At 40.2% G+C, this 27,692-nt stretch overlaps 1 protein-coding gene across 1 annotated transcript in view; it reads right to left on the bottom strand.

The window, feature by feature from the left end:
• Positions 1–12,152, bottom strand: part of LOC122732679 (cytochrome P450 4V2) — a 33,232-nt gene extending 21,080 nt beyond the window's left edge. Inside the window, exons 1-3 of the mRNA XM_043972986.1 lie at positions 11,358–12,152; positions 6,383–6,495; positions 794–879 (exon numbers count right to left, since the gene is read on the bottom strand). Of these exons, the coding sequence (XP_043828921.1) occupies positions 794–879; positions 6,383–6,495; positions 11,358–11,574 (416 nt within the window). The 5' untranslated portion in view covers positions 11,575–12,152. The remainder of the gene's footprint in view (positions 1–793; positions 880–6,382; positions 6,496–11,357) is intronic.
• Positions 12,153–27,692: the final 15,540 nt, after the last annotated feature.

Genomic DNA, 27,692 nt, shown 5'->3' with positions numbered 1-27,692 from the left:
ATAAGATTCTGATTATAATATAACACTGAATGAAATGCAGAAATGTAAGGTTTTGCTGTCTCATCAAAAGACACGGACCCCAATTCCTGGAATTGTTAATTCCCTACCCATCCTTAAAAGCCTAACCCCTAGGCTATCAAGTCTATGAAGCTTTCTCTGATTGTCCTGCTGCTAACTACCTCTCCCCACCCCCCACCCCATCATGGCATAGAGTATTTGGTTTTGAACCTCTGTCAAATATCATATTTTACTGTGTATTATACTTCTTAGTGGTTGTGTCTTTGCCTCCACTAGATCAGAGTCTAAATTATAATTTAGACTCCGCGAAGGCAAAGAAATATCTTGTAAACTCTGCATCTACCTCAATACCTAATACAGAGGCACTTAATAAATGTCTATTGAATTTTAATATATTGTTTAATCAATGGAAATATTACAATTTAAGTATTTTCATTTAAATCCCCATTTAAAAGACTCTTTAATTTGAGAAGAAAAAAAGTATTCAAAATATCAAAAGCCCCAAACATTTTAATCTATATTCATAATTACAGAATTAGACTATAAAAATGGGGTGTGGCTTTTTAAACATAGTTACAGCAATATCATGATATGTTGAGTAGTTGAATTGCAGATTCCATATATGGAAGTACTTTCTTCATATAAGTGGTATAAATATAAAATATAAATAGTATATAAATATAAATAATACAAAAACCATTTCATGTAGATAGCAGTAGCTCCTAAAATCTTCAATTCTCAAAAGAAATAGGATGACATCTTTACATCAGCATACCTTGTAAGGAGTCCGAGGCCAAGCCAGGGTTGCAGGAACTTATACAAGTAGGATTTGTCTATGTGTTTTGAACTTGACAAAAGAGCCTTAAATGAAGAACAAGAAAAACGTCTTCAGGTTATGGAAACCTTCAGAAACGGTTTGGTGTAGTGGCCCTGGATTCAGGAAGACCTAAATACATTTAACCTCTCAATGTTCTCAGAAAATTCCATAAGACTATAAATAACAGGGGAGTCATTATACTATGTCAGCAGAGGGAATTTCCATATTTAGAATACTTCACATCAATGAAGGTGTAGGCCCAAACAAAAAATGCACATTGATACAGACATGTGTATGGACATATGTGTGTCTACGTACATACATACATGTAGAGAGATGAAAGCTAAATTAATCATTTTTTAAATTGACTTTAACCAGACTTGTGATTTCACTGGTATACTGAACTCTAGATGTGGAAGTACTTCTTCTAATACAAGACCATAACTATAACTATAAATATTTGTTATTGGCTCTTCATTCTCAAAGAGGACCATGCATAACATTGGGTTGATGTCATGACAATCAGTAGCAAGTAATACATCAGAACAACTGGAGATAACCCTGGATATTTAAGGCAGTTGGGGTTAAGTGACTTGCCCATGGTCACACAACTAGTAAGTGTCTGAGGTGGGCTTTGAATTCAGGTCCTCCCAACTTCAGGGGCAGTGCTCTATCCACTGCACCACCTAGCTGCCCTTATATCAGATTAAATTATTCTGAAAGACAAGTCTTTGGTTAAGGAAGTGTGAGCTCTTATTTATAACTTTATAATATTGCTGTATTATAAAGCACATTATGAGTTCTGCCAGTGTTTACATATATTTTTGGTGGTCCTCAGACTATCTTTGCTGAGTAAAAATTATCTGGTAGTTCCTACTAAGCTGAAAAAGATTCCAGCAACACACTGTGTGATCAGAATAGCTCAGAGCAGAGGGTCCAGTCACCAGAAAGCCTAACCAGGTGATGACATATTTTGGCCAAGGTATCTGATAAAAAAAACCTGAAGAAGGAAGACTAGGAACCCATTCAAATATCCCATTCACAAGAATTATGATTCCTTTATTGAATAATTCCTTAGAGAATTTTTTTTCCCTGTAAACGTAACAGCATAGCATTGAATCCTAAACTGGTAGCAATAAAAATAATTAAAAGAAATCTACATGTCTGCAACTCTTTAAAGTTTACAAAGCACTTTCCTCACAATGACCTCCCCATATTGTAGTGACAGGTATTATGAAACCTATTTTACAGGTGAAGAAACTGAGGCCCTGAGAGGTCATGATTTTTCCCAAGATCGCACAGTAAATAACAGGATTTGGATTAAAACCCTTGCTGTCTGACTCAAAATCCAATGTCCTTTGACATACACTGGAGTGGCCGGCCCATATAGCATCATTAGCACTTTGATACCATGTTTGTTTTGGCCCAAAGTTATCTTAGTATCCTCAGACTGTTCTCAACAGTTTAGGCAAGTAAAGTCTTGGTGTGACATGGGAGGGACTGTTTGATCCCTACATCTGGGTTGATCTTTAACATGTCGCCTAACACTGTGAAAATATAACGTTATTGCTAAAATGAAGCAAAAACCCTCCCCCCACCCAAAAAATTAAGTTGTTTGTCTTTTGTTTTGTAATCTGTTTAACACTTGAGAGTTGTTTTCAAACTGTTTTATATTTGATTTTTGAAGAGGTCATTAAAAAATGAAGAACTCTAAAAAGTTAGGCAACTGTTCACATTGAACAGGAAGTAACTCAGCTGGGTTTTTTTGTTGTTGTTGTTTTTTTTTAAAGACTCGATAGTGGTTAAAAAACTGCTGATATGGGTCAAAAGGCATGGGACAGAATGTAACGTTAAGAGTTTTTTAGAATTACTATTCCACAATTACAAGTTGACTAGGCAAGCGATTGGTGTCTTTGATAGTAGCAATGGGCATGATTTGGAAATGAGTCATTAAAACAATAATAGAAACATCGTCTTATAGTGCAGTAATTCTAAACTTTTGGTCTCTGGACCCCTTTACCCTCTTAAAAATTATTGTGGACCCCAGAGCGCCTCTGTTTATGTGGGATATGTATATATATATATATACCCTATTAGACATTAAAATTAATAAATTTTGAAAATATTTATTTATGAATTAATTTTAAATAATGACAAAACCCATTCATTGCATGTTTACATATTTTTATGAAAAATAACTATTTTTGAACATTAAAATTAAAAGAGTGGTATTTCACTTTTTTTGCAAATTTCTTTAATGTCTTCTATATCAGAAGACAACTTGATTTTCCTGTCTTATGCATATAATCTGTTGCAATATGCTGTTTTGGTATATGAAGTGTAATTGGAATGTATATGAGGTATAATATATGAATATGTAGCTGGAAAAGAGAATAGTATTTTAATTGGCAAATAGCATATTAGTATTTTTATGAAAATAGTTCTGATCTCTTCAGACCCCATGAAAGAATCTCAGGGATCTCCCCCGCCCACTCCCCCCCCAGTTTAATAAACAATGTGTGCAGTGAAATAAGGAAGATATAGAGTGGGCTAGCCCTGGAATTAGGAAGGAAGTGCCAACCACTGTGCTAAATGCTTTTAAAAACATTACCTCAGGGGCAGCTAGGTGGGGTAATGGATAGAGCACCAGCCCTGGATTCAGGAGGACCTGAGTTCAAATGTGACCTCAGATACTTGACACTAGCTGTGTGACCCTGGGCAAGTCACTTAACCCCAACTACCTCACCAAAAAACAAAAACAAAAAACAAAAAAACATTACATCATTTATCTTCACAACAACCTTGGGCTAACATTTATATAATGCTTACTATGGGCCAGGCACTGTGCCATTACTATCTCATTTGATGCTCCCAGCCATTCAGGGAGGTAGGTGTCCTCATTTTACAGATGAGGGAAGTGAGGCAAAAAGGAGACTGTCGTAGGATCACACCGACAGTAAATGTCTGAGGCTAGATTTGAATGCAGATCTTCCTGATTCCATAGAACCGTTAGGCAGTCTCAGAATGATATGTAATATGTAGGTTTACAAAGAAAACAAACTATATTGAAATAGTTATTTTAAAAAAAAACGGGGGCATCTAGATGGCGCAGTGGTTAAAGTACCGGCCCTGGATTCAGGAGTACCTGAGTTCAAATCCAGCCTCAGACACTTGACACTTACTAGCTGTGTGACCCTGGGCAAGTCACTTAACCCCCATTGCCTGCAAAAAAAACCAAAAAAAACCAAAACACCTTTCCAGTGTTCTTACACTTTACTCCACTCAGCGTACTCTGTGACCTTACGCACAGGCCTACTTGCAATTCCTCACATACAATACTCCCTAGCCCCTTACACTTTTGAGATTCTATGACACTTGCAGCTTGCATCAGAGATGAGTTTTGAACCCAACTGGTCCTCCCAACTCCAAATACAACACTTTCTCTTGTATGCTTTGCTCCATAAAGAATGTGGGATGCTGGGGGCAGCTAGGTGGTGCAGTAGATAAGGCACCAGCCTTGGATTCAGGAGGACCTGAGTTCAAACCCAGCCTCAGACACTTACTAGCTGTGTGACCCTGGGCAAGTCACTTAGCCCCCATTGCCCTGCCAAAAAAAACAAAAACAAAAAAACAAGAATGTGGGATGCTGCTTCAATGTAGAAAATGGAGAATAGCCTGTATTTAGGAGATGGTATTTTCAAATACGGCTCGTTGGTTTAAGTGAGCTAGGAAACAGTACTCCACTGATCTTTCAGTTGGCTGCTAATAGGGATAATTAACTTAATTTGTACTTGGAGAAAAGTAAGCTTCTGAGAAATCAAGCTATGCTCACACAGGGATTTGAACTATTTAAACACAGACCTCTATTTCCTCATTCTAATTCTGCTATATGCTTTACCGTAATCACTTTTTCTTCCTGTAAAAAAAAACCCAACTTCATATTGTCTCCCCCATCACACTGTGAGCTCCTTATTATCAGGCACTGATACAAAGGATAGAGCAGTGGAACTGGACTAGGGAAAAGCCAAGTTCATATCCAGCTGCAGACACTCGCTGTGTGACCTCGGTCAAATCACTTAACCTCAGTTTCTTCAACTATAAAATGGGAATAATAATTAGCCTCTACCTCCCAGGGCTGTTCTAAGGATGAAATGAAATAAAACTTATAAAGTGCTTAGCGTAGTATCTGGCTCATAGTAAGTGCTTAACTAATGCTTATTTACTAATTACAGCAAAGAAACATTTTAATGTGCTAGTAAATAATATGTATATTATTAATAATAGTTATCTATTTATATGCAATTATATTAAAATATCAATATAGTATTAATAAACAGCATGTATAATTTGTATTTTTTAAAAGCCCTTTTCCTATCTTTAAAAGGACAAAAGTTTTAAGAAGTAGATGAGGATGATTAGAGATAGAATTGAAATGGGAAGAAGGAATGTAGAGGTAATTCTGAGAAAGAAAGGGAGAGAGAGAGAGAAGAGATAACAGAAAGACTTTACTGTTTATAGGCTTTCTGAGCAGACATGGCAGTGCCCCCTATAATGCCACCTATAGGGGAGCTGGCTGATCTCTTAATCTCTGGAGTGAGCTATGCCAATTGGGTGACAACTAAGTCAAACACCAATATGGTGATCCCCAAGGATCTGAATCTTGATTTGAACAACGTGTGTCTAAATTCTTCCTATAACATTGGTAGCTAAGTGGTGGAGTGGATACAGCCCTGGACCTGGAATCTGAAAGACCTGAGTTCAAATCCAACTGTAGGTATTTACTTACTTGCTTAACATCTCTGAGTCTCGGTTTCCTCATCTGTGAAATGGAGGAAGTAATAGTGCCTACCTCAAGTTGTTCTTGAGGATAAAAATGAGATAATGTTTGTGAAACTTCAAAGGGCATATTGATGGGTACAATAATTTTTTTCAATTTAATTTAATTTTTTTTTTAGGCAATGGGGGTTAAGCGACTTGCCCATGGTCACACAGCCAGCAAGTGTCAAGTGTCTGAGGCCAGGTCTGAACTCAGGTACTCCTGAATCCAGGGCCGGCGCTTTAACCACTGCACCATCTAGCTGCCCCAGTACAATAATTTTTTAATTAGGGCAAGGAGGGTTAAGTGACTTTCCCAGGGTCACACATCTAGTAAGTGTCAAGTGTCTGAGGCCGGACTTGAACTAAGGTCCTCCTGAATCTAGGGCCGGTGCTTTGTCCACCTAACTGACCCACTATCATTATTTTTAATAATACTGTCTAGCTGGTAGATAATACTATCTAGTTGAACTTTGACAGCTCATATCACCTCTGCGTTTCTCAGTTTTCTTATCTATAGATTGAGAGGGCTAGGCTAGTTGCTTTTCAATCTCCCCATATTAATGTTGCAATGTATTCAAATGTACCTTTTTAAGCTTAAAATACCCCAAGTATTTCCCTAAATAATGAACTTATGCAGATAGCAGGAAATGCAGGGAGCATTCATAATAGGTATTCCATTAGGATTCAACAGTTCTTCAAATTGCACATTTCTATTTGAAATACACTTACCTCCACATTATCCGCATGATACAATGCCACCATTGGCATTGGTCCTACCCACAGTTTTAGCAGTGGTTCCTGTCTGTATTCTTCAGCATAGTAATTCATCTGTTCAAAAAATTCTGGGAAATAAATGTTTTCTGTTAAAATTCAGTCAAAATGAACATTTGGGTAATTAAATGTTGGTAAAAATCATGCATTTCATAAAATACCTCTAATTTTCCAAAGCAAAAAAAACCAAAAACGAAACAAAAAACCAAACCATTGAGACCTCTTAGGATTCAATTTTAAAACAGAAATATAAAGAATGACTTCCTATATGATGGCTAAATACAGAAACCAAATTCCTTGTATGGGCCTCAATGTGCTAAAAGATGTTTGAGTTTTAGAAGTCTAACCGTTTTTTTTAATGTTTGTGTTATATTTTCAGTACCTTCCTATGTTACAAAGTAAGATTCTGGATTTTTCCCCATATTGCTAGCTATCTTTCTCCAAAAACTTATTCCTTAATTAAAATTTTCCTTCATTTTTTATTAGCTACAAGCTCACGAAATTCAGTCATTTCTATGATTTCTGTTCTATTCCACTCTTCTGGTTTTTCTGTTTTGTTTAGGGTTTTTGTTGATGTTTCAGTATCAGCTTTGATAAGAGTTACTTTATCATTTGTTTTAAAATCATTAAGATGGGGGAAGAAATCTACCTTAATCCAATTTTTTTTTACAACTGACCCTTATTTCAACAAAAATAATAACTGTAGTTGACTTGAAGGGCAGTAGATCAGTGCATGGATTATATGAATACAGCACATTATCAATGATAACTTGCAAATTTGCATATATTGACTACTCTGGCTCGATTTTAAGTTCCTTGAGGCTAATGATTTTCCGCATTTGTCTTTGAATCCCTAGCACCTAGCACCAGGCCTGAAACTTGGGAGATGCTTAATAAAAGTCTCTGACTGACTGAGGTTTTTGCCCTTCTTTGTATCCCAATTAATTGATCCATTAATGAAATTCCAATTAATTAAGTTAGATAGAGAAGAACAGAGGAAGTTCATGATCCAAGACTTATTCCCCTCACTAATTCAGATGAGAATAAAATGGAGTTCCTATCAGGAGGGTAGAAACATTTTCAAATAGTTACTTCTGTTAGCAGGGAATGGTAGGAGAAAAAGCGCTCTTTGCTGTTATTCAATTGCATCCAGTCGGATGGACTTTATCCATGAAGTTTCTTGGCAAAGATACTGTAGTGGTGTGCCATTTCTTTCTCAAGAGTGCCTCCATATTACAGATGAGGAATTGGGGTAAATAGGAGTTAAGTGACTTGCCCAGGGTCACACTGTAGTAAGTGTCTGATGTGGGATTTCAATTCACATCTTTCTGCCTCCAGGTCTGGTGCTTTATCCACTGCACTACCTAGCAGCCCCAGAATGGGCACTTATTCTGGAGTCACCAAACAGTTATATATTCTGCTTCTGATCTGTGCTACCCTGGACAAATCACCAAACTTCTGGATTTCAGTTTTCTCATCTGTAAAATAAGAGGGTTAGACTGGATAGTCTCTGAGGTCCCACCCATCACTAGAACTTTCATCCCAAGAACAGAGAGTCAGAGTGTTGGGTACAGAGCAGGGAAGGCATAATCTAAATCTGGAGTTAATCCAAGTGTGAAAGTCACGTAAGACAAGTAACAACTATAAATTAACTAACAGTAGCCAAAGAACTGAGAAAACCAATGATGGTAGTGATGTTTATATGTTTATTTCCCCAATCAGGCTGAAACATCCTGGAAGGTAGGAAGTAGGTTTTATATTAATTTTATATCCCCAATAGTGTCTTGTCTTAGAGCATTGCCTAGGAGTTATTCCTAATGTAGCACCCCACTTTCCCCCCCCAAAATTAATAGGACCTAGTTTAAAAAAAGAAACTTCACCAATAACAAAAAGATCCTAGTGCCTTAAGTGCATACTGAGTATTCAGAAATATTTAACTTGTGATTGATAGAAAAGTTACGGGGCAGCTAGGTGGCGCAGTGGATAGAGCACCGGACCGGAGTCAGGAGGACTTGAGTTCAAATCCGGCCTCAGACACTTAACACTTACTAGCTGTGTGACCCTGGGCAAGTCACTTAACCCCAATTGCCTCACCAAAAAAAAAAAAAAAGAAAAAAAAAAAAAAGAAAAGAAAAGTTACCCTTGGATAGCCAGCATGTTCCCATCTCATACACACAATTCTTCAGAACTACTTTGGATACTATCATCACCTCATTCCTTATTTTAATTTATTTTATTTTTTTTGCGGGGCAATGGGGGTTAAGTGACTTGCCCAGGGTCACACAGCTAGTAAGTGTCAAGTGTCTGAGGCCGAATCTGAACTCAGGTACTCCTGATTCCAGGGCCGGTGCTTTATCCACTGCACCACCTAGCTGGCCCCTCATTCCTTATTTTAAAACTGTAACATTCACTAGAGGTTAAATTTCTTATGCCAATAATTGTCCAATAGATTAGGGTAAGTCTTCTTAGCTTAGTTTACCATGAGGGTAAAAAAAAAATCTGTATTTCTACATGCCTATTTTAATATATACTGCCACAAAATGTAGAAAAGAATAATAGATTTACAACTGGAAGGGATTTCACTGTATATCTAATTCAATCCTTTCATTTTACAGATGAAGAAACCAAGATTGAGTGACTTCAGCTCACACAGTAGTAAGTGACAAAGGTAGGATTATAATGCAGGTCTTAACTCCAGAGCCAGTTTGCTTTCTGGATGCATTATCATATTAACCATCCTATTCTCTTTCCAAAAATGTTTTCTGTAAATCTCAATATATTATACACATCATGGAAAGTATCAGTCATACTAACTTTAAGACAGTCTTGAGCTGTTCAAATCCACTTTATACACTTTTGATTAAAGATTAATGAGGTGAAATTCACAAGCAGTGTTTCCAGCCAGGGAAACAAGCTGTAAGTGGCCAGCTTACATTTCCATTGAAGTTAGATTCAAGATAAATGTCAGACTATTAACAGTTAAGTTTGGTGACACTGGGTTAGGAAGGAGTCTAGAGGCTCTACCTCTGATTTTATCACTCAGGTTTCCAGTGGAAGTTAGTCCAATCGTCCAATAAGATTATTGGAGTCATTTAATTTCAAGGTTCGTAATAGAAGTGGAAATGGAAATAGAATGGAAAACAACAAAACTGGTACCAACTACCTTATGGGAGTATTTTAAGGACAACAATAATAATAACTATTAAAGATTGATGTAAAACGGCTTTATGGGAGCTTTATAACTTAATAGCACTAGAACCATTTAATATATTACTTCTATCAAAATAGGACTAAGACGGTCAGGCTCTCAGAAGAGGTTTATAAACAAGGGCATCTGTCATTAAGAAACAACTTTTATAGCAAACTTTCCCCCAGAATTCAACTGAAAACCTCAGCCAAGCAAACTCAGAGTTGACTAGGCCTAAAGGAAAGGAATATTGTTGTGTAACCTCCCTCAAAAGAAGTTGACATGTCAATGAAAGGGGAACCAACACACAAAAATGGAACATGACATAAAATGTTATATCTTGGGTCCTAAACCATCCTACATAACTTTAAAAAAGTAGTTAAAGTCACATTAGAGTCCTTGTCATAGGGGGAGGAGGAGGAAGTTTGGGTATTTGTCATGTTTTGTGTGAGGGATCCCTTCAAGGCTTTAAACTAGTATTGTGACAAAGAAGGCTAGACTGAGTAATGAAAATGAAACTTTTTTCTGAGATGAGCAGGGTTTATGTGGGAAATGAGAGGAAGAGGAAGTAAGGACACAGCAGACAGTCTAAACTTGTAGTGAATCCACCAAATGAAGCTTTCCAGCTATAACCCAGGAGCTTAGAAAATCAATGTGAAGAGCTCCTTGAAGAAAGGATGTTAGATCTAGAACATCAGCAACAGCTCACTATTTTATATACTTTATTGTTCACCAACTGTGTTCAGAACAACTTTGAGAGGTAATTAGCACAAGTTTTGGAAAGGTCAAGTGCCTTGACCATGGCCACAAAAGAGTTAATGCCAGTTCTGGGATTTGAACCCAAATCTCCTTCCTCTAGTCCCAGGGTTCCTGCCAGTCCAAGCCCCTCATTTTGTAGATGAGAGGTCTGAGGCAATGAAAGAAAGTTCAAGAACTGTCAGATCCAGGACCAGAACCAGCTTCTGACTCCAATTCCTTCCTCCTAGGAAAGTACAAAAGTCTGGAAGGACTATAGTATATCAGGAAGGATCAAGAACAGGAGGAACACAGAGCAAGGGGGAGAGAACACTGAAACACAAGTGCAGGGGCACTCCAAAGCTCAGCAGCGGCAGCTGCGCAGGGAATCACTGGAAAGTTTGGAGGTTTCCACTGGCACACGGGAGAGTTAGAAGTTGCAAGGACTGGCCTGCAGACAGGAGATAACTTAGCTTATTTAAGGAAGAGATGGAAGGGGGTGAAAATAGAGGGAGGGAAAGAGGGGAGGAAAGAGAGAGGGGAAGGAGAGAGAGGGGAAGAAGAGAGAGAAAGGGAGAGAGGGAGAGAGGGAAAGAGACAGAGACAGAGACACAGAGAGACATAGACAGACAGAGAGACAGAAAGACAGAGACAGAGAGGGAGAGGGAGAGAAAGAGAGAGAGAAAGAGAGAGAGAGAGAGAGAGAGAGAGAGAGAAGAAGAAGAAGAAGAAGAAGAAGAAGAAGAAGAAGAAGAAGAAGAAGAAGAAGAAGAAGAAGAAGAAGAAGAAGAAGAAGAAGAAGAAGAAGAGAAGGAAATGAGATATGAGAAAGAAGCTAAAAGTTCAGAGCTGCGTGAGGATGGAGAGTGGAGAAAAGATTTCCCGTCTGCGCTCTCTCTGAGCAGTCCACCCTAGACCAAGAAAGGTGGGCAAGTCGTGTCAGCTTGCCTGGAGGCTGAGAGGAGAGAGGCCATAGTGGTCCAGCTAGGCCGGATCGGCCTATTTATTTACCTTGGCTATCAGATTTCATCAAGAGGGTGTGTCCCACCAGTGGGTACGAAGTGGCAACTGTGGGGATGGCTTTCATCTGCTGCCATTTCCGGTAATAAGCGACCAGCATCTGCAACAGGGTCAGCGTCAGGATGGTGCCCAGCAGAGTAAGGGCGCCCGTGGCGCCCCAGTACAGCAGTTTCTGCCCGATAGGCACTAACCACATCTCTCCTCCCATCGTGGCGACCTGCAGCTCTCAGGCCGAGCTAAATAAAGCTGCACGGGAAAGGAGGTTCTCCGTGGGCAGCCTGGGCTCGCTATAGGCCAGCCCCGTCTTGTCCTGGCACGCCAGTCAGCTGCGCCGTCCGGGGAGCCCAAGCTGACAGTGCGGGAGCTCGGGGCGTTGGAGGAGGGATGCTGTCAGCCACCAGCCAGCCAGCAACCCACCCACACGGGAACTGGCTTCTCGAGGGGCTAATTTGTAAACTATCCGCGCTAGGCTGGGCACCGCAGCTGGGGCCAGGGAGGAAGGAGGAGTCACGGGAACTCCAGGCGGGGTCAGTGGGGTTTCTGTTTGCTCCCCAGGCTCGGGTTACGGTCCTGGGAGAGAGGGAAGAACAAAAGAGGTCTAATACGCAATCGTTTTCGAAAGCTGAACTCTGTTCCCCAAACCCTCAGAAACGCTGCCGGGCCTCTGCAGAGGAAGCCGAGGTCCGCAAAGGCCCCCGGGGGCCAACTCTCATCTTCGAAGTACAGAGGACCAAAGCCAGGCTGGCTCTGCGCGGCCCGGACTGCAACAGCTGGGGTTCCGAACTCCGTCTGCGGAGTTTGCCCCGCCTGTCACTCTGAAGAGGAAGAATTGTTTACTTTGGGGGTTCAGCCCCCCTGGCGGGGCGAGGAGGAGCGAACTTTGTGGCGTTGTGCGTCATCAACAAACGCACGTTGCAAAGGTTTTTGAAACCCTCTGGCTCCAGGAAGCCTGAGTTGTTCAGACACTGCCACCCCTTTGGTGCAGGACGCCTTGATTATTGCAATTGCCTGACTCAAGTCTCTCCCCACTCCACTCCATTCTCCATCCATCCACTAAAGTGATTTTCCTAAAACGCAGAGCTGATCCTATCCCCCACCTACTCAGTACGTTCTAGTGCCTTCCTATTCCTTCCAGGAGCAAATGCAAAATGCTCTGTTTGGTATTCAAACCCCTTCATAACCTACCCCCTACCTAGGCTTCCTAGACCCAGTGGTCTGTTCCACCAAGACTCCATCTTTCTGCTACAGGCATTCTCTCTGGCTGTCCTGTGCCTGGAACTCTCCCTACTCCACCCTGGCTTCACTTAAACCCAACTAAAATCCCATCTTTAACAGGGAGCCTTCCCCAGCCACTCTTAATTCAGGCACCTTCATTCAGTTCATTATTTCCTATTTCAGCTCCCAGTGGTAATATAGCGCTGGCCCTGAAGCCAAGAAGACCTGAGTTCAAATGTCACCTCAGAAACTAGCTGTGTGACCCTGGGCAAGTTACTTAACCCCATTGCCTTAAAACATCTGGGGCCATCTCCAACCATCCACATACATACATACATACATACATACATACATACATCTTGCCACTGGACCTAGATGGTTCTGAAGGAGAGAGTGAGGTTGGTGACCTTGCACACCTCACTTAAATCCAATTCAGCGCAAGTCATGGTCCTCTTCAAGGACAAACAACAACAATAACAACGTCCGGTTTATCCTGGTTTTGCTTGCTCTGTATATATTTGTGTACATGTTGTCTCCACCATTAGATTGTAAGTTTCTTGAGGGCAGGAACTGTCTTTTGCCTCTTTTTGTATCCTCTGCTCTTGGCACGGTTCCTGGCACATAGTAGGCACTTAGTTAATGTTTATCGATTGATTGACTGACTTGAAAGGGACTCTGCATTCTATACATGAAGAAACATAGGTCCTAAGAGATGATTTGACTTGCTTAAAATCAGTTACTAATAGGCAGATACTAGATTAAATTCAGTCGGTCTTTATCCCAGTCATTTCATTATAGAACTTGTGGCTAGTTATAAGAAGATCTCACATTCAACCTTTTGACATTCAAGTACATGGTAAGTACACATGTATTTATTTAAGACAAAATCCAATAGAGCTTAAATGTTGGGGAAAGGTTATGTCCTCAGAAATAAAGACCTCTTTTGGAGAGACAAAAACAGGTAGCAGGGATGGGTCATGATTATGGGGGGAAAAGCTGGTATTCTAAATTAGATAACCTCAGCTAGGTGGTATAGTGGATAGAGTTCAGTACAAGAATAGAATTCAATAGAATTCTCTATACTAGTGAAAAAATAGGTCCAGTCCCTATCACATAGATGTCAGATGTGGAATTTAAGTTTCTCTGACTCTTTAAGCCATTGTTCACATCTTTGCACTGTCTGTATGTGCCAGCATCCTAAGAAAAGCCATGGATGTATCTCCCTGTATCAGAAAAACAAATCAAATAAACAACCTCTTCCCCTCAAAAAAACAAAACAAAAACCCCTAATGGGTGTCTGAATTTTATTATTCAGGGTCTAATCTAGGAATTCTTTAACTTTCAAATTTCCTCGTGACCTCAACTGACTTCCTAGAGCCTGAGTGACCATATTTCTAACCAGCCAGTGCAGGGACAGGGAGGACTAGGTGAGAGGAGAACAGTTTCTCGGTTTCCCTCTCCCTTTCCTCAGCCTCCAGGCTGGGCTGGCTGGATGTCACTTAGCAAAGCAGGTCACAGCACATTTTGACTGCAGCAACCTAGAGGGTCGGCTTGGTCCTAAAGAGAACCTGATGAGACTTTTTTTTTCTATATAATTCAGGATTTATTGCACACCTTGAGACAAGTCACTTAGTCACTTTAGGTTTGAGAGGGAAGTGATCTCCAAGAACCTTTCTTCCAATTAAAGATTTTTTGATTCCATAAGGAGAATCCCCTCATCTCCCCCCCCCAAAATCTGGATTTTTAAAAACACTGTCTGAAGATCTGAATTCAAATTCTGTCTCTGTTACCAACTACTTCTCTACCCCTTAACCTCTCTGCACCTCAGTTTCCCATTACTGAATTATAGAAGGCATGAAGTTATTTCTATTGCCCTAGAGGATAAAACAAGGAGCAGTGGATACCAATTTCATAGAGGCAGATTTTGACTCTATAACACGGGGGCGAATCTTAAAATCTTAGGTCTTGAGAAATGGAATGGGTTGTCCTTGTTAGTAAGGAGGTTTCCCCTTCCCCAGAGGTCTTCAATCAAAGGCTGGATGACCACTTATTACTGAGGTTGAAAGGGGGTCACTTGTTCAGCTATGAGACAGTTGTTTCTTCTCTTGCCAAAATTGAAACCTTGGAGACCAAGCTTCTGGTGACTGGCTTCTGTATACTGGACTAAACTTGTTTTCTCATGAAAATTGAACAGAGCTCTGCTGGCATAGTCTTCGAGAATCCAAGGTCACCACCTCTTCACAATGAGACCTTTAAAATTGTCTGGGAAGAGATCTCAAAGATATGAAATTTGAAACCTCGTGGCAATCCTGTCATATGAGCATTGTGAACAAAAGCACAGAGATGTTGGGTTTGGGGGACATTAAAGAAAATAACCACCATGGCTAGAATATAGGGTATGAGTTGGAGACTACTGGGAAAGGGATGATTTTGGTAGGCTCTGAGCAAAACATATAAGGCTAAGTAACTTGGAGGTCATCCTGAAGATAGTGGAAGGCATTAAAGGTTTTATAAGCAGAGAAGTAGCATGATTTTAACAAAAGCTCACATGGCAAGGAATTGGAAATTGAAGGGATACCCATCGGTTGGGGAATGGCTAAACAAGTTGTGGTATATGAATATAATGGAATATCATTGTTCCATAAGAAGCAATAAGCAAGAAGATTTCAGAAAAACCTGGAAAGGCTTTCCTGAATTGGTGCTGAGTGAAATGAGGAGAACCAAGAGAACATTGTACACAGTATCAACAACATTGTGTGATGATCAACTGTGACAGACTTAGCTCTTCTCAGCAATACAAGACAATGATCCAAGACAATGCTAAAAGACTCATGAAGGAAAAAAGAATGATGGAGTCTGAATGCTGATTGAAGCATACTATTTTCACTTTTGTTATTGCTTTTTGTTGTTGCTGTTGTGTCTTCTTCATTGTATTTTTTTTCCTTTTGTTCTGACTCTTCTCTTACAACATGACTAATGTGGAAGTATATTTAACATGATTTTAATGTATAACCTATATCAGATTGCTAGCTGACCTTGAGAGCAGGGAGGGAACGGAGCATGGGAGAAAAATTAGGAACTCAAAATCTTACAAAAGTGAATGTTTAAAACCATCTTTACATGTAATTTTTAAAAAGGTCTGGTTAAAAAAAAGGGAAAAAATACCTCAAAGATAGCACTTTCAACATTATGGGGCAAGTGGTGTTATCAGTAATTGTTCCCCATCTTAGAGGGGAAAAAAAGACATAGAGTTAAGGCACTTGCTAAGGGCCACACATCTAATAACAGATACAGAATTTAAACCCAGTTTTTGTTCATTTGTTTTTTTAACTTCAAATACAGAATTTTCTCCACTATACCACACACATTGTATAGTGTGAGAGAAATGATCATTAATAACCAATGATTTGGGGAGATTAAGATTCCCCCCTTTTTCTTTTATCCTTCATTTCAAGACCTCAGTCTCTAAAGGTTGAACCTTCTCCTCCCTCCAGACCCCACCCAGGTGGACAGCCATTGTGTTCCACTCAGATTTGGGTAGGGATAAATTTATAAAATCTGGGGGGGAAAACCATAGATTTAGAACTGGAAGGAATTTCTGTGAACATCTAGTTTCCATTGTTTGCAGGAGGTGTTTTGGGGTTTATTTGATTGATTGTTTGGTTTGGTTTTTTGTTTTGTTTTTATCTAAAAGGTTTCTCATACTTAAAAATGTTATGAACTATTGCTGAAACTAGACATGTCAAACATGCAAATAACAGTCCAACACTGTCATGTTAACCCAAAACACATTAAAATGTAATGGGAAGGGGGAAAGGGACCCACATGTACAAAAATATTTATAGCTGCTCTTTACGTGGTAGCAAGGAATTGGAAGTTGAGGGGGTGCCCATCAATTGGGGAATGGCTGGACAAGTTGTGATATATGAATACAATGGAATACTATTGTGCTGTAAGAAATGATGAGCAGGAGGAGTTCAGAGAAACCTGGAGGGTCTTACGTGAGCTGATGATGAGTGAGATGAGCAGAACCAGAAGAACATTGTACACAGTATCATCAACATTGAGTGTTGACCTACTGTGATGGACTATATTCTTCTCACCAATGCAGTGGTACAGAAGAGTTCCAGGGAACTCATGATAGAAGAGGATCTCCAAATCCAAGAAAAAAAAAGAACTGTGGAGTATAGATGCTGAGTGAACCATACTATTTCTTTTGTTTTGGGTTCTGTGTTGTTTTTTTTTCTATTTTGAGGTTTTGCATCACTGCTCTGATTTTTTCTCTTATAACAGGATTAATGTAGAAATAGGATTAATGTTATTATGTATATATATGTGTGTGTGTATAGATATATAGATATATCTATATGTCTACGTATATAGATATATAGATATAACCTATATCAGATTACCTGCTGTCTAGGGGAGGGGGGAGGGAGGGGAGGGAGGGAGAAAAATCTGAAATTGTAAAGCTTGTATAAACAAAAGTTGAGAACTATCTTTACATGTAACAGAAAAAATAAAATACCTTATATGTAAAAAAAATAATAATAAAAAAAATGTAATGGGAGGGACAGCTAGGTGGCACAGTGGATAAAGCACCAGCCCTGGATTCAGGAGGACCTGAGTTCAGATCTGGACTGAGACACTTAACACTTACTAGCTATGTGACACTGTGCAAATCACTTAACCCTCATTGTCCCACCCCCCAAAAAATGTAATGGAAAATATTTAACAAAATAAATAAAAATACGATATAAAATAGATAATGTTAATATGTGGTTTTCTAAGTCAAAATGCATCCTGTGGGGGTCTTTATGTAGTTTAATGGCCCCTTCCTATTTACCAAACTTTTTTATTCCCCATGCTTATCATTAAAAAACCCACCCCCATATGTAGATATTTACTTAGTTTTAAATTATATGCTTGTACTAGTATACTACCAATAATAAAAATTATACAATTTACACACAAATTCAGACGTTTAAAATGATGAACTAAGGATAGAATAATGTGATCCTAGGGGAAATAGGGAGTCATTGGAATTTGTCTAGATGACTGACTTGTTCAGACTTTAGGCAGAGCAGCTAAATGGAAGTGGACAGAGTGCCCAGGCCTGGAGTCAGGAAGATTTATCTTCTTGAATCCAAATCCAGCCTCAAGACACTTACTATCTGGGTAGCTGTGGGCAAGTCACTTAACCTTGTTTGCCTCCGTTTCCTTGTCTGTAAAATGAGCTGGAGAAGGAAATGGCAAAGCACTGCAGGATCTTTGCTGAGAAAACCCCAAGTGGGCTCATGACTAAACAACAACAAATACTTTAGGAAGATTGTTTTGTCAGATGTGGGAAGAATGGACTGGAGAAAGGAGGGACATGAATCAGGGACAATCCATCAGGAGGCTATTGCATTACTACAAGCCACAGGTGATGGAGACCTAAATGAGGTTGCTGGCCATGTGAGTAAAGAGATGGGGACCCATATGAGAGATGCGGAGGGAGAACCAATGCAACTTATCAACTTATTGGATATGGAGGTAGGGGGAGTGAGGAGTCAACACCAAGGTTTTCCTGGATGACTAGGAAGATGTTGGTACCCATTGATACAGGGGGTGCTGCAGTGGATAAAGTGCTGTGCGTAGCGTCAGGAAGACCTGAATTCAAATCTGACCTCACTTTCTTGCTGTTTGACTCTGGGCAAATCACTTAACTTCTCTGGGCCTCAGTTGTAGGGATAATAATAACCACCTACCTCACAGGGTTGTTGTGAGCATCAAATGAGAAACTATATGTAAAGAGTACTTAGAACATAGTAGTCGCTATATAAATGCTTATCTCTTTTCCTTTTCTCACCTCCCCCTTGACATAATAGGGAAACTTAGAAGAAGTGTCACGTGGAGGGGAGGGGATGAAGGAAGATGATGATGAGATAATGAGATCTGCATGTAGGTCACATCCCTTCAAGCTGTGTGACTCACTCCATCCCACCCAAAATAAAAAGGTGAGGTTTTTGCTCACCTGCCACTAACTCAGTGAAGTCAACCCTTCAAGGGATGCCATGAGGTGATAGGGAGGACTGGAGGAGGGGCAAAATCCCCCCCAAGAGCACCTGTGTTGTGGGTATCAGTTAATTTAGGTTATAACCGCCCTGGGAGGGTAAGCACCTGCAAGGTGGGGGGGGGGGGGTGTTGGCTTGGCAGGTTCCACTGCAGAGGGAGGGGTCAAAGTGGGTAAAGGTTGGGGACAACATGGCTAGGTGTAGTTGTGTTGGAAACAAGCCTCGGGGTTGGCTGTAATATCTGAGTTGGGATTGTGACCCATCTGATTCGTTGATCTTCTTCGGGTCAAATGACAGTCCCCCTGGGATGCTCCCATAGTCAGCCTAGAACACCTCCCTTACTTTGCAACCCACCTCCCTAGACCATGACCTTTGAAATTCTGGACTCTCAAGAAAAAGCCTTGAAAGGGCTCCCTAGCTAAAATCCTCAGAAATTCCCTTGTGAGAGACATTGAGGACGCCCTCCTCTTACACACTTCCAAACGTTGCAGTGTTCCTATGACTGACTTTTCTATGAACTGTCTACTTCTATTACCTGTAATGACCAGATCAACCAGATTCTTTTTCAAATGTGAATTTCACTCAGCCCTGTGTAGACCAAGTGAACCTGAGGTGGGAAGCACAAACATTCTGTGATCTTGTTTTCCTGTCAAACAATTGCTGGCTCCCACTTCATAGCAGGCATAGACTGCCCTGGACCTTGGTGCCCTTCACTAGGAGCATGGTAGGTGCAATGTCCCAACCCCTGGCCCCATGCGAATTAGATTAGTTCTTCCTTTAGAATGTGTTGCAACCATCCTCATGACTTGGTTGTCTCAGAGGACCGAAGACTTGGGCTGTTGACATCACTTCCTGGTTGCCCAAGTACAAAGCATCCATGAGGTAACCCAGGCACCCTCTTTGTCCACAGAGACTCACTTGGTCAAGGGAGCTTCACTCAGCCAAATCAGATCAAGGTGTCCTGTGATTTTTGAATATCCTGCTCCTACTGTGGCTAAGTAAATCTCCTTTTGTTAACTGCTTTGAGTGTCTCATTTTGTCCAGATATCAAACATAAACCATGAGGGGTCAGCCCTGAGGCAGACCCAGTCCAGAGAAATTGTCCTTGCTTCTTCAAGACTAAAGCCTGGGGGGGGGGGGCAGCTAGGTGGCGCAGTGGATAGAGTACTGGCCCTGAAGTCAGGAGGACCTGAGTTCAAATCTGACCTCAGACACTTAACACTTACTAGCTGTGTGACCCTGGGCAAGTCCCTTAACCCCAATTGCCTCACCAAAAAAAAAAGACTAAAGCCGTAGATTTGGCATGCTGGATAACATTGATGGGAAGTAGGAGGAATCATTCCAGATGCTCATTATCTCTTCCAGACTCAAGCCCTCCAAAGCCAGAAAGAAGATACACACTGGACCAAAGACTAGTGATCATTTTTTATTATGTATGCAGTCGGGATCCATCATAGGCAAAAGTAGGAAGTAGGACAACACTCCATCTCCCCATTCCTCCCCTCCAGAGTCATGATTTCTGATCCGTGCCTTCCAGCTCTCCTTTCCCTCCCTAACCTCCTTCCAATGGCGATCTCTCCCAGGTCATTCAATCACACTTCACCTGTGAAAGACTGTTCATAGATTTAAAAATGTTTCACCTCCCAGGGGCAACTGAAAAGCATCTCCTCTGAGATGGGGCATCTTTCTCCGAGAAGTATCCTAGTTAGAGTATTAGCACTTGAGTCAGGAAGCCCTGAGTTCAAATCCACCCCCTCCTCCTATGCTGGCTAGCTGTATAACCCTGTGCCTCAGTTTCCTAGTCTACAAAATGAGTCATTGGATTCAATGCCTTCTTAGGTTCCTTTTTTAGCCTCCCTTCTATAACCTTACCTTTACGAATTTCAGGCAAGAGGGATGCCAGGGAAATAGACCAAAATCCATAGATTCATTTTAGCCATTTTCAAACTGAAAACCTTTTTATCAAAGCCATATTTAATAATAAGGATAATAGAGATGATACTATTCGGTAGGGGGCAGGGAAGATTTTAAAGTCAAGTTAATGGGGGCAGCTAGGTGGCACAGTGGATAGAGCACTGGCCCTGGATTCATGAGGACCTGAGTTCAAATTCAGGCTCAGACACTTGACACTTACTAGCTGTGTGACCCTGGGCAAGTCACTTAACCCCCATTGCCCCACAAAAAAACAAAAACAAAAGTCAAGTTAATGGATCCTTCTTTACTGCATGGAAAATGTGCAAGGTGGGTACACTGGGGCCAAAGGAGACGGCAGTAACAGGGAGAGACAAAATATGAAGCCCTGTCAGTTTACAAACTGAGCATTGAGATCTTATGTAATCAAAAGTTGACTGTGGCTTTTTAAACATCTCCTTTGGGAACTTCTAGCTCAGTTAAGCAACTGCTGCGTAAGTCAGAAGTGCTTGCATTCACCTCTTGTGTGTGGTGAGTCAATCAGTTGGTCAGTTGTAGCTTTCTGATGTCCACCCTCTCACAGATGTAAATCAGATCACTGCCATCTATCGCAGCCTCAAAGGCATCACTTTCCTCTAGATACGCAGAACTCCAGAACTGGCTTTCACAAGGGAAGAAAATATCTTTTTGAGCAAGGTTCATGGTGAATATTGTACACAGTATCAACAACATTGTGAGATGATCAACTGGTGAAGCAAATCCCATTTCTCAAAGGACAGGTGGTGGACTTGAGGTATGGAATGAGGCATACAGACTCTACGGTACTTATCTGTTATTCATCCTCAATTAGACTCCTTGGATTTGACTCCACCATCATTAAGCCAGCCTTCTCCATCCCTCCCAAGAAAAGCCCATCACCAGGAAATCCATCATCATAAACACTGCATCAGCTTTGATACCCATACCTCCTCAGTTGTCTCTGCAGGGCAGAGCCAAAAAACTCCCAAACCTCTATATAAAGAGGGCTCAGAAGCCCAGTCAACTCTTCGTTTGCCAGCAGTGCTGTATTCTTCCACTTTTACCGTGCCCCACATGCTTCTCCCTCACTCCAACCCCACCTCTTAGGCTATCTTTCATGTGTTGTTTTCCCTAGTTAGACTGTAAGCTCCTTGAGGTCATGAACTGTCTTTCTAATTCTTATTTGTATGCCCATGACTTAGCATAATTCCTGGCACAGAATATGTGCTTAATAAATGTTTATATTTTTTATATTGCATTATGTAATAGGGGTATTTTGCTCAGACTCCAACCCTGATTAATGTCCTATCTCTTTCCTATGCCCCCTTCTTCCCTCTGACACTGCTACTGCCCTGGTGCACACCCTTATTGCCCCATACCTGGACTACTACACTAGCTTCCTAGTTGGGCCCCCTGCCTCAAGTCTTTTCCCCTCTCCAGGTCAACTTCCATTCAGCTTTCAAATTAATCTTAAAGAGAAGCTCTGCCCATATCACCTCATCCCCCTATTTAATAAACTCCAGTGGCTCGGTATTACCTCTAGGATCAAATAGAAAATCCCCTATTTCACCTACAAAGCCCTCTATAAATTGCTCCCTTCCAGCTTTCCAATCGTCTTACATTTCATTCTAGGAGAATGTCCCAGACTTTTGAGTTTTGGAGGGATGTTTTTGTACAAACTGTACCATCTCGCTAAATATTCCTTCTTAAAAGGTTATTAACAGGGCAGCTAGGTGGCACAGTAGATAGAGCACCGGCCCTGGAGTCAGGAGTACCTGAGCTCAAATCCGGCCTCAGACACTTAACACTTACTAGCTGTGAGACCCTGGGCAAGTCACTTAACCCCAGTTGCCTCACTTAAAAAAAAAAAAAAAGGTTATTAACTCTGACTAGTTAATTGATTTTGAGGAATACATGAGATTAGGGAGGGGGATGACAGTACTAGAAACTCCACAACCCCTTAAAATTTCCCCTAGATCCCAGAGAGGAGCAACAGTCAGTTGCCCTCTGGGGACCCAGGTCTCTAATATGAATGGAAGCTGGAAAAGAAGCAGGGAGGTGCTACAATTAAAAAGAAGAGTCTTATTGGGGAGACCTTATTAGGAAGAGATAGTAATATTAAAAAAGCATCAGGGGCAGTTAGGTGGTATAGTGCATAAAGCACCGGCCCTGAATTCAGGAGTACCTGAGTTCAAATCTGGCCTCAGACACTTGCCACTTAACTAGCTATGTGACTGTGGGCAAGTCACTTAACCCTCATTGCCCTGCAAAAAAAAAAAAAAGTATCAATAAAACCTTTGGAGAGATAGAGACAGAGGCACAGACTTCAGTTCACTCCAAGGCTGAATGTACACATAGGTCCCTCTGCTAAGAGTATCTGAAAATAATGGTTGCCCCATGTAATAAGCAAAGAAAAGTCTTCACTCATTCCCAGTAGAGAAAAAAACTAAACCAGTCATTTGGGCCACTTTTACAATGGTGGTACTCACCAGAGGCCATAGCTTTTGTTCTATATTCTTATCTACATATCCCTTACTTTTTTATCTTCATCAGAATGTCTGCCACGCTTGGGGATTCTTAAATGAAAATATGTGGCCATGTAGCCACATACGGTCCAAATGATATCCTAACCTCTAGTCTCCATGTAAGTTAGGTTAGTTTTTCCTTAAAAGTATTGAATCTGTGCTTGAAATTGGATTAGATCAATGTGCTAAAATGTTCTATCTATTAATGTCCTTTTCTGGTTTCTTGAGTAGAAACACAAGGATCTCCAGGCTCTCTCTGAAGCTTGGCTGTTGGACCATAATAGGTAACCCAGCAGCTGGAGAGCTTTATTCAGCAGAATCAATTCACTGTGCCCTCCATGAGTTATATCTTTGTCAAATATGTTTCTCCTTCCATAACTAAGTAAATCTCCGTTTTCCAACCGTTGAATGAGCTCTAAGTGCTTCATTTTATTCTACTTATTGAACCTAAACCATCACAAGACCAACCTTGACCGACCTGGCCTAGAACACCATAAATGAATGTACCAGCCTTTCAGGGTACAAAGTATCCAGATTGCATGGACATGATAAAAAGAAAAAGGACATTGTTTTAAAATTTCATTGGTGTTGGCAAGCTCTGTCATTCCGATCCATTTTTAAGTTGTTAAGAAAATTAAAAACAAAAAACAATTGCCAATTATCTCTGCCCATTGAGAATTAAATGTATTATACAAACTGTATAAAATGCCATGAAAGTTAATCAATATCTTAATTTGTGTAGCAACTTCATTTGACTTCAAAATACTTCAGTAAAAGTATTTTCCTTAGAAATGAACCCAGTAGTTCATGGTGACATTTCATTATTTTACTTCCCTCCTCTCCCCCCACCCTCCTACCCTTGCTCCTGCCATCCATATGTCTGACTGTGTCGGAAGGCCTTTTTTTTCTCTTCTGAGATGAAACAATGGAAATTATACAAGTCATTGAAATATTAAACTATATCTAAGAAGAATTAAAACACATCATCAATTTCCTTAGAATAAAAAAACCCTTGGGATGAATTGGTGATGTGTTTGAGTGTTTGGTTTATGAAACACTGTCCCAAGTATTTTCTTACGTTAAGAAGATGGCATTTACATGACACCCTTGTTCCAGGGAGTCCAATTTCATATAAACATTAGCTCACTTATCTTTCAATCTCATGGCACCTCAGGGCTCTGGGTAAAGACCTGTCTGCTTTATACAAGTTGCAAATAGGTCAACAGCTGGAAGGTTGTAACTTCATTTGGCAGAGACAGTCTTCAAAGTCTCAACCCTTTGTTTCATCTTTGAAAATGTTATTTTGCAAATTACCTAAGATGCATAGTTTTTAAATGAACTATTAACAATAATTGATATTTTAAATTGTTACCCAATTGCCAGTAGGCATTTCAAAGAACCTGGGCAATGGTTTAAATTCATGAGTTCTCCAAATTGTGATATATAAATGTAAGAAAGTATTGTTGTTAAGTCATTTTCCAATGCTGTTTGACTCTCTGTGACTTGATTTGGGGTTTTCTTGGCAAAGATACTGAGTGGTTTGCCATTTCCTTCACCAGCTCGTTTTATAGATGAGGAACTGGGGCAAACAGGATTAAGTGACTTGCCCAGGGTCACACAGCTAGTGAGGCATAATTTGACCCTCTTTCTGGACTCTCTATCCACTAAGCTATATTGACACACATTATTGTGCTATAAGGAATGGCACATATAAAGAATTCCGAGAAGTTTGAGAAGACTCATGAAATGATGTAGGGGGGAGTAATTACAACCAGAAAAACCAATTACATTATGCCTACAATTTGTGTAAACAGAAACACCATTGACAGGCTTCAAAATGCTGATCAAAGCAGCAAGTAATTGTGACTTTAGAGGACTTGGAGGGGCAGCATGCTTCCTGCCTATGATTAAAGAGGCAGTGGGCAATGAGACATATTTTCTGATGTGTCCAATATATTAAATCGTTTTTCTTGATTGTATATATTTGTTATAAGGGAGAATTCTACTGGGGAGGTGGTACTCATTGGGAACTCCTGGTGATGAAAGATAGAAAGGAAGGAAGGAAGGAAGGAAGGAAGGAAGGAAGGAAGGAAGGAAGGAAGGAAGGAAGGAAGGAAGGAAGGAAGGAAGGAAGGAAGGAAGGGGGACAGCTAGATGGCACAGTGGATAAAGCACTGGCCTTGGATTCAGGAGGACCTGAGTTCAAATCTGACCTCAGGCACTTGACACTTACTAGCTGTGTGACCCTAGGCAAGTCCTTAACCTTCATTGTCCCGCAAAAAGAAAAAAAAAGGAAAAAGAAAGAAAAAGAAAAGAAAGGAAGGAAGAAAGGAAGGGAGTATCAATGAAAAACATTAAAAATAAAATAAATTCACTGAGATGAAACCTTGTCTTAGAATTTTCCACGACAGTCAAAGATACATATCACCCTTTTCTCATTCCAATATACCCAGGCTGCTTTGGAAAAGAAAATCTAGGGCACTCCAAGTTTCTCTGAGAAGGAGAAAGTTATAGCAACACAGACAGACAGCACTGTCGAGGGAACATTTCAATAATAACCCCTGTGAAGCAGATTTCTAATCCCCATGTATATGAATGTTTTTTCTAGACCTCTGATTTCATCCATGTACTGAGTTCCCAGGGTAGGATGTTCCCTACCAATGAAGATTGGCACTTGCTCTCCAATCTAAGAGTCTTAGAACATAGTTTCTTGATCTGTGATCCAAATAAGAGGTCTTTGGGTAGATTTCAGAGGATCTGTGAAGTCAAATGAGTAAAAATGATGCCTTTTTTAACCCGCTTCGAAATAAAATTTATCATTTTCCAGTTATTTAGAAACATTCTTCTGAGGAGTCCACAGGTTTTCCCAGAATGTCAAAGGGGTCAATGACACACAAAAATGATTAGGAATTTGTTTTTCTCAATTTAAGAATCATATTTCTTCTAGAAAAGTTGCTGTCAGTGTCCTCATGAAAATTAAAGCATAAACACTCCCCAAAAAGTTAAGCATGGAAAAGACATCCTGGCCCATCTTTCCTACTAAAACATGGATCTTTGGCTGTTGGGCAAATACATGTCTATGCCAGAACCCCAATCCTGTACTTTGTACTTACTCTAATTCCCCTTCTTCCCATCCTATTGTAGTGGTAGTCTAGTAGGCCTGAGTCCAGTTAGGGATTCTCTGGCCCTGAGGAGGACATTCTGACCATGGAGAAATATGGTTGATCAACTTGCTGGGGTTAGTTAGAGATTATTCTTTTCTTGGAGAAGCAAAAGTAGTAAATGAACCAGATAGTGGTGAGTCAAACAGATAACAAAGCAGAGACCCAGAAAGCTGGGCTCCTTGAATTTGCAGTATGGGCTTGATTGGGAGCCAGTCATGTTTGTGATGTGATTAGTACCAAGTAAGTAAGAATAATCTCAAGTTAGGAATGCAACATATTTACTACTTTATGTGTCCCACTCCCCAAATAGCTAGCATCATCATTTTCCAAACAGCTGTAACTTTTCAGTACTAAGTCTCTCCACCCACCTCCTTCTCTCCTCTTTAAAACTATCACCTTCTCCTTTGTTTGGGGAGTTGAAGTTTAGACTTCTTCTCCCAATCATACTTCTTTGTGCTGACTGATTGAGGAACATGCCATAAATCTGTTCCTCCCCAGGAGCTGAAATTTAGACTTCTTCTCCCAGCCATACCTCTATGTGCCAAATACGAAAAACTTTTACTTAAATTTTGATTGGATCGTGTGAGTGAGTAATTCTTTGAAAGAGGAATATTTTCAAAACCAATTTAGTGATAGCACTACTAAGACTGGGTTATCGTAGAGAGAGACACTAGAAAGGAATTATGATTCACAAAGTATCCTATGTATGTAATTTCATTTGATCCTTACAACAACCCTGGGAGGTAAGCACTACTTTTATCTTCCCCATTTTACAGATAGGGAAACAAAAGCTTGGAGAGGATCAGTGATTTGCTCAGGGTCACAAAGCTAGAATCTGAGGTACCACCATTTGCACTGCTGGAGTCATTGTGGATGTTTATTTCTTGGTTCTGCTTGCCTTACTTTGCATCAGTTCATTCAAACCTTTCCAGGACTCTATTTTTCATACTCATTGTTTCCACCAACAAAACAATATTCTATTGAATTCCTTCTGATACTTTTTAATCCAATGTTTCAAACATCACCTCACTTGATTAGAAATCTAAATCCCCCTTAAAAACATCACATCATTTACAAGTCTCTCCACTGGAAACCAGTCTGGCTACGTATGCATCACAGCTCACATGGTTAGAAGGGTCGATACATATATATACCCTGTGTTCTTATCATAAGACATTTCCATCTTTATATGTACATGGTGACACCTTTGGTGTATATGTTTAATATGTATCTCTATGTCTATAGAGATATACACATACATCTGTATCTATGTATACACATATACATACATACACATACATATATACACATACATATACAAACACACACATAAAATAATTATAATTATTATTGTTAATGGTGCTTATGACTATGCTGGACTAAAATCCTAATACCTGCTTCAAAATAACACACACACACATATATGTATACTTATAT

This window comes from Dromiciops gliroides, chromosome 6, assembly GCF_019393635.1.
Source record: "Dromiciops gliroides isolate mDroGli1 chromosome 6, mDroGli1.pri, whole genome shotgun sequence".
Classification (NCBI taxonomy): Eukaryota; Metazoa; Chordata; class Mammalia; order Microbiotheria; family Microbiotheriidae; genus Dromiciops; species Dromiciops gliroides.
Note: the sequence above shows the minus strand (reverse complement) of the source record. Positions and strands in the feature narration are given on the sequence as shown.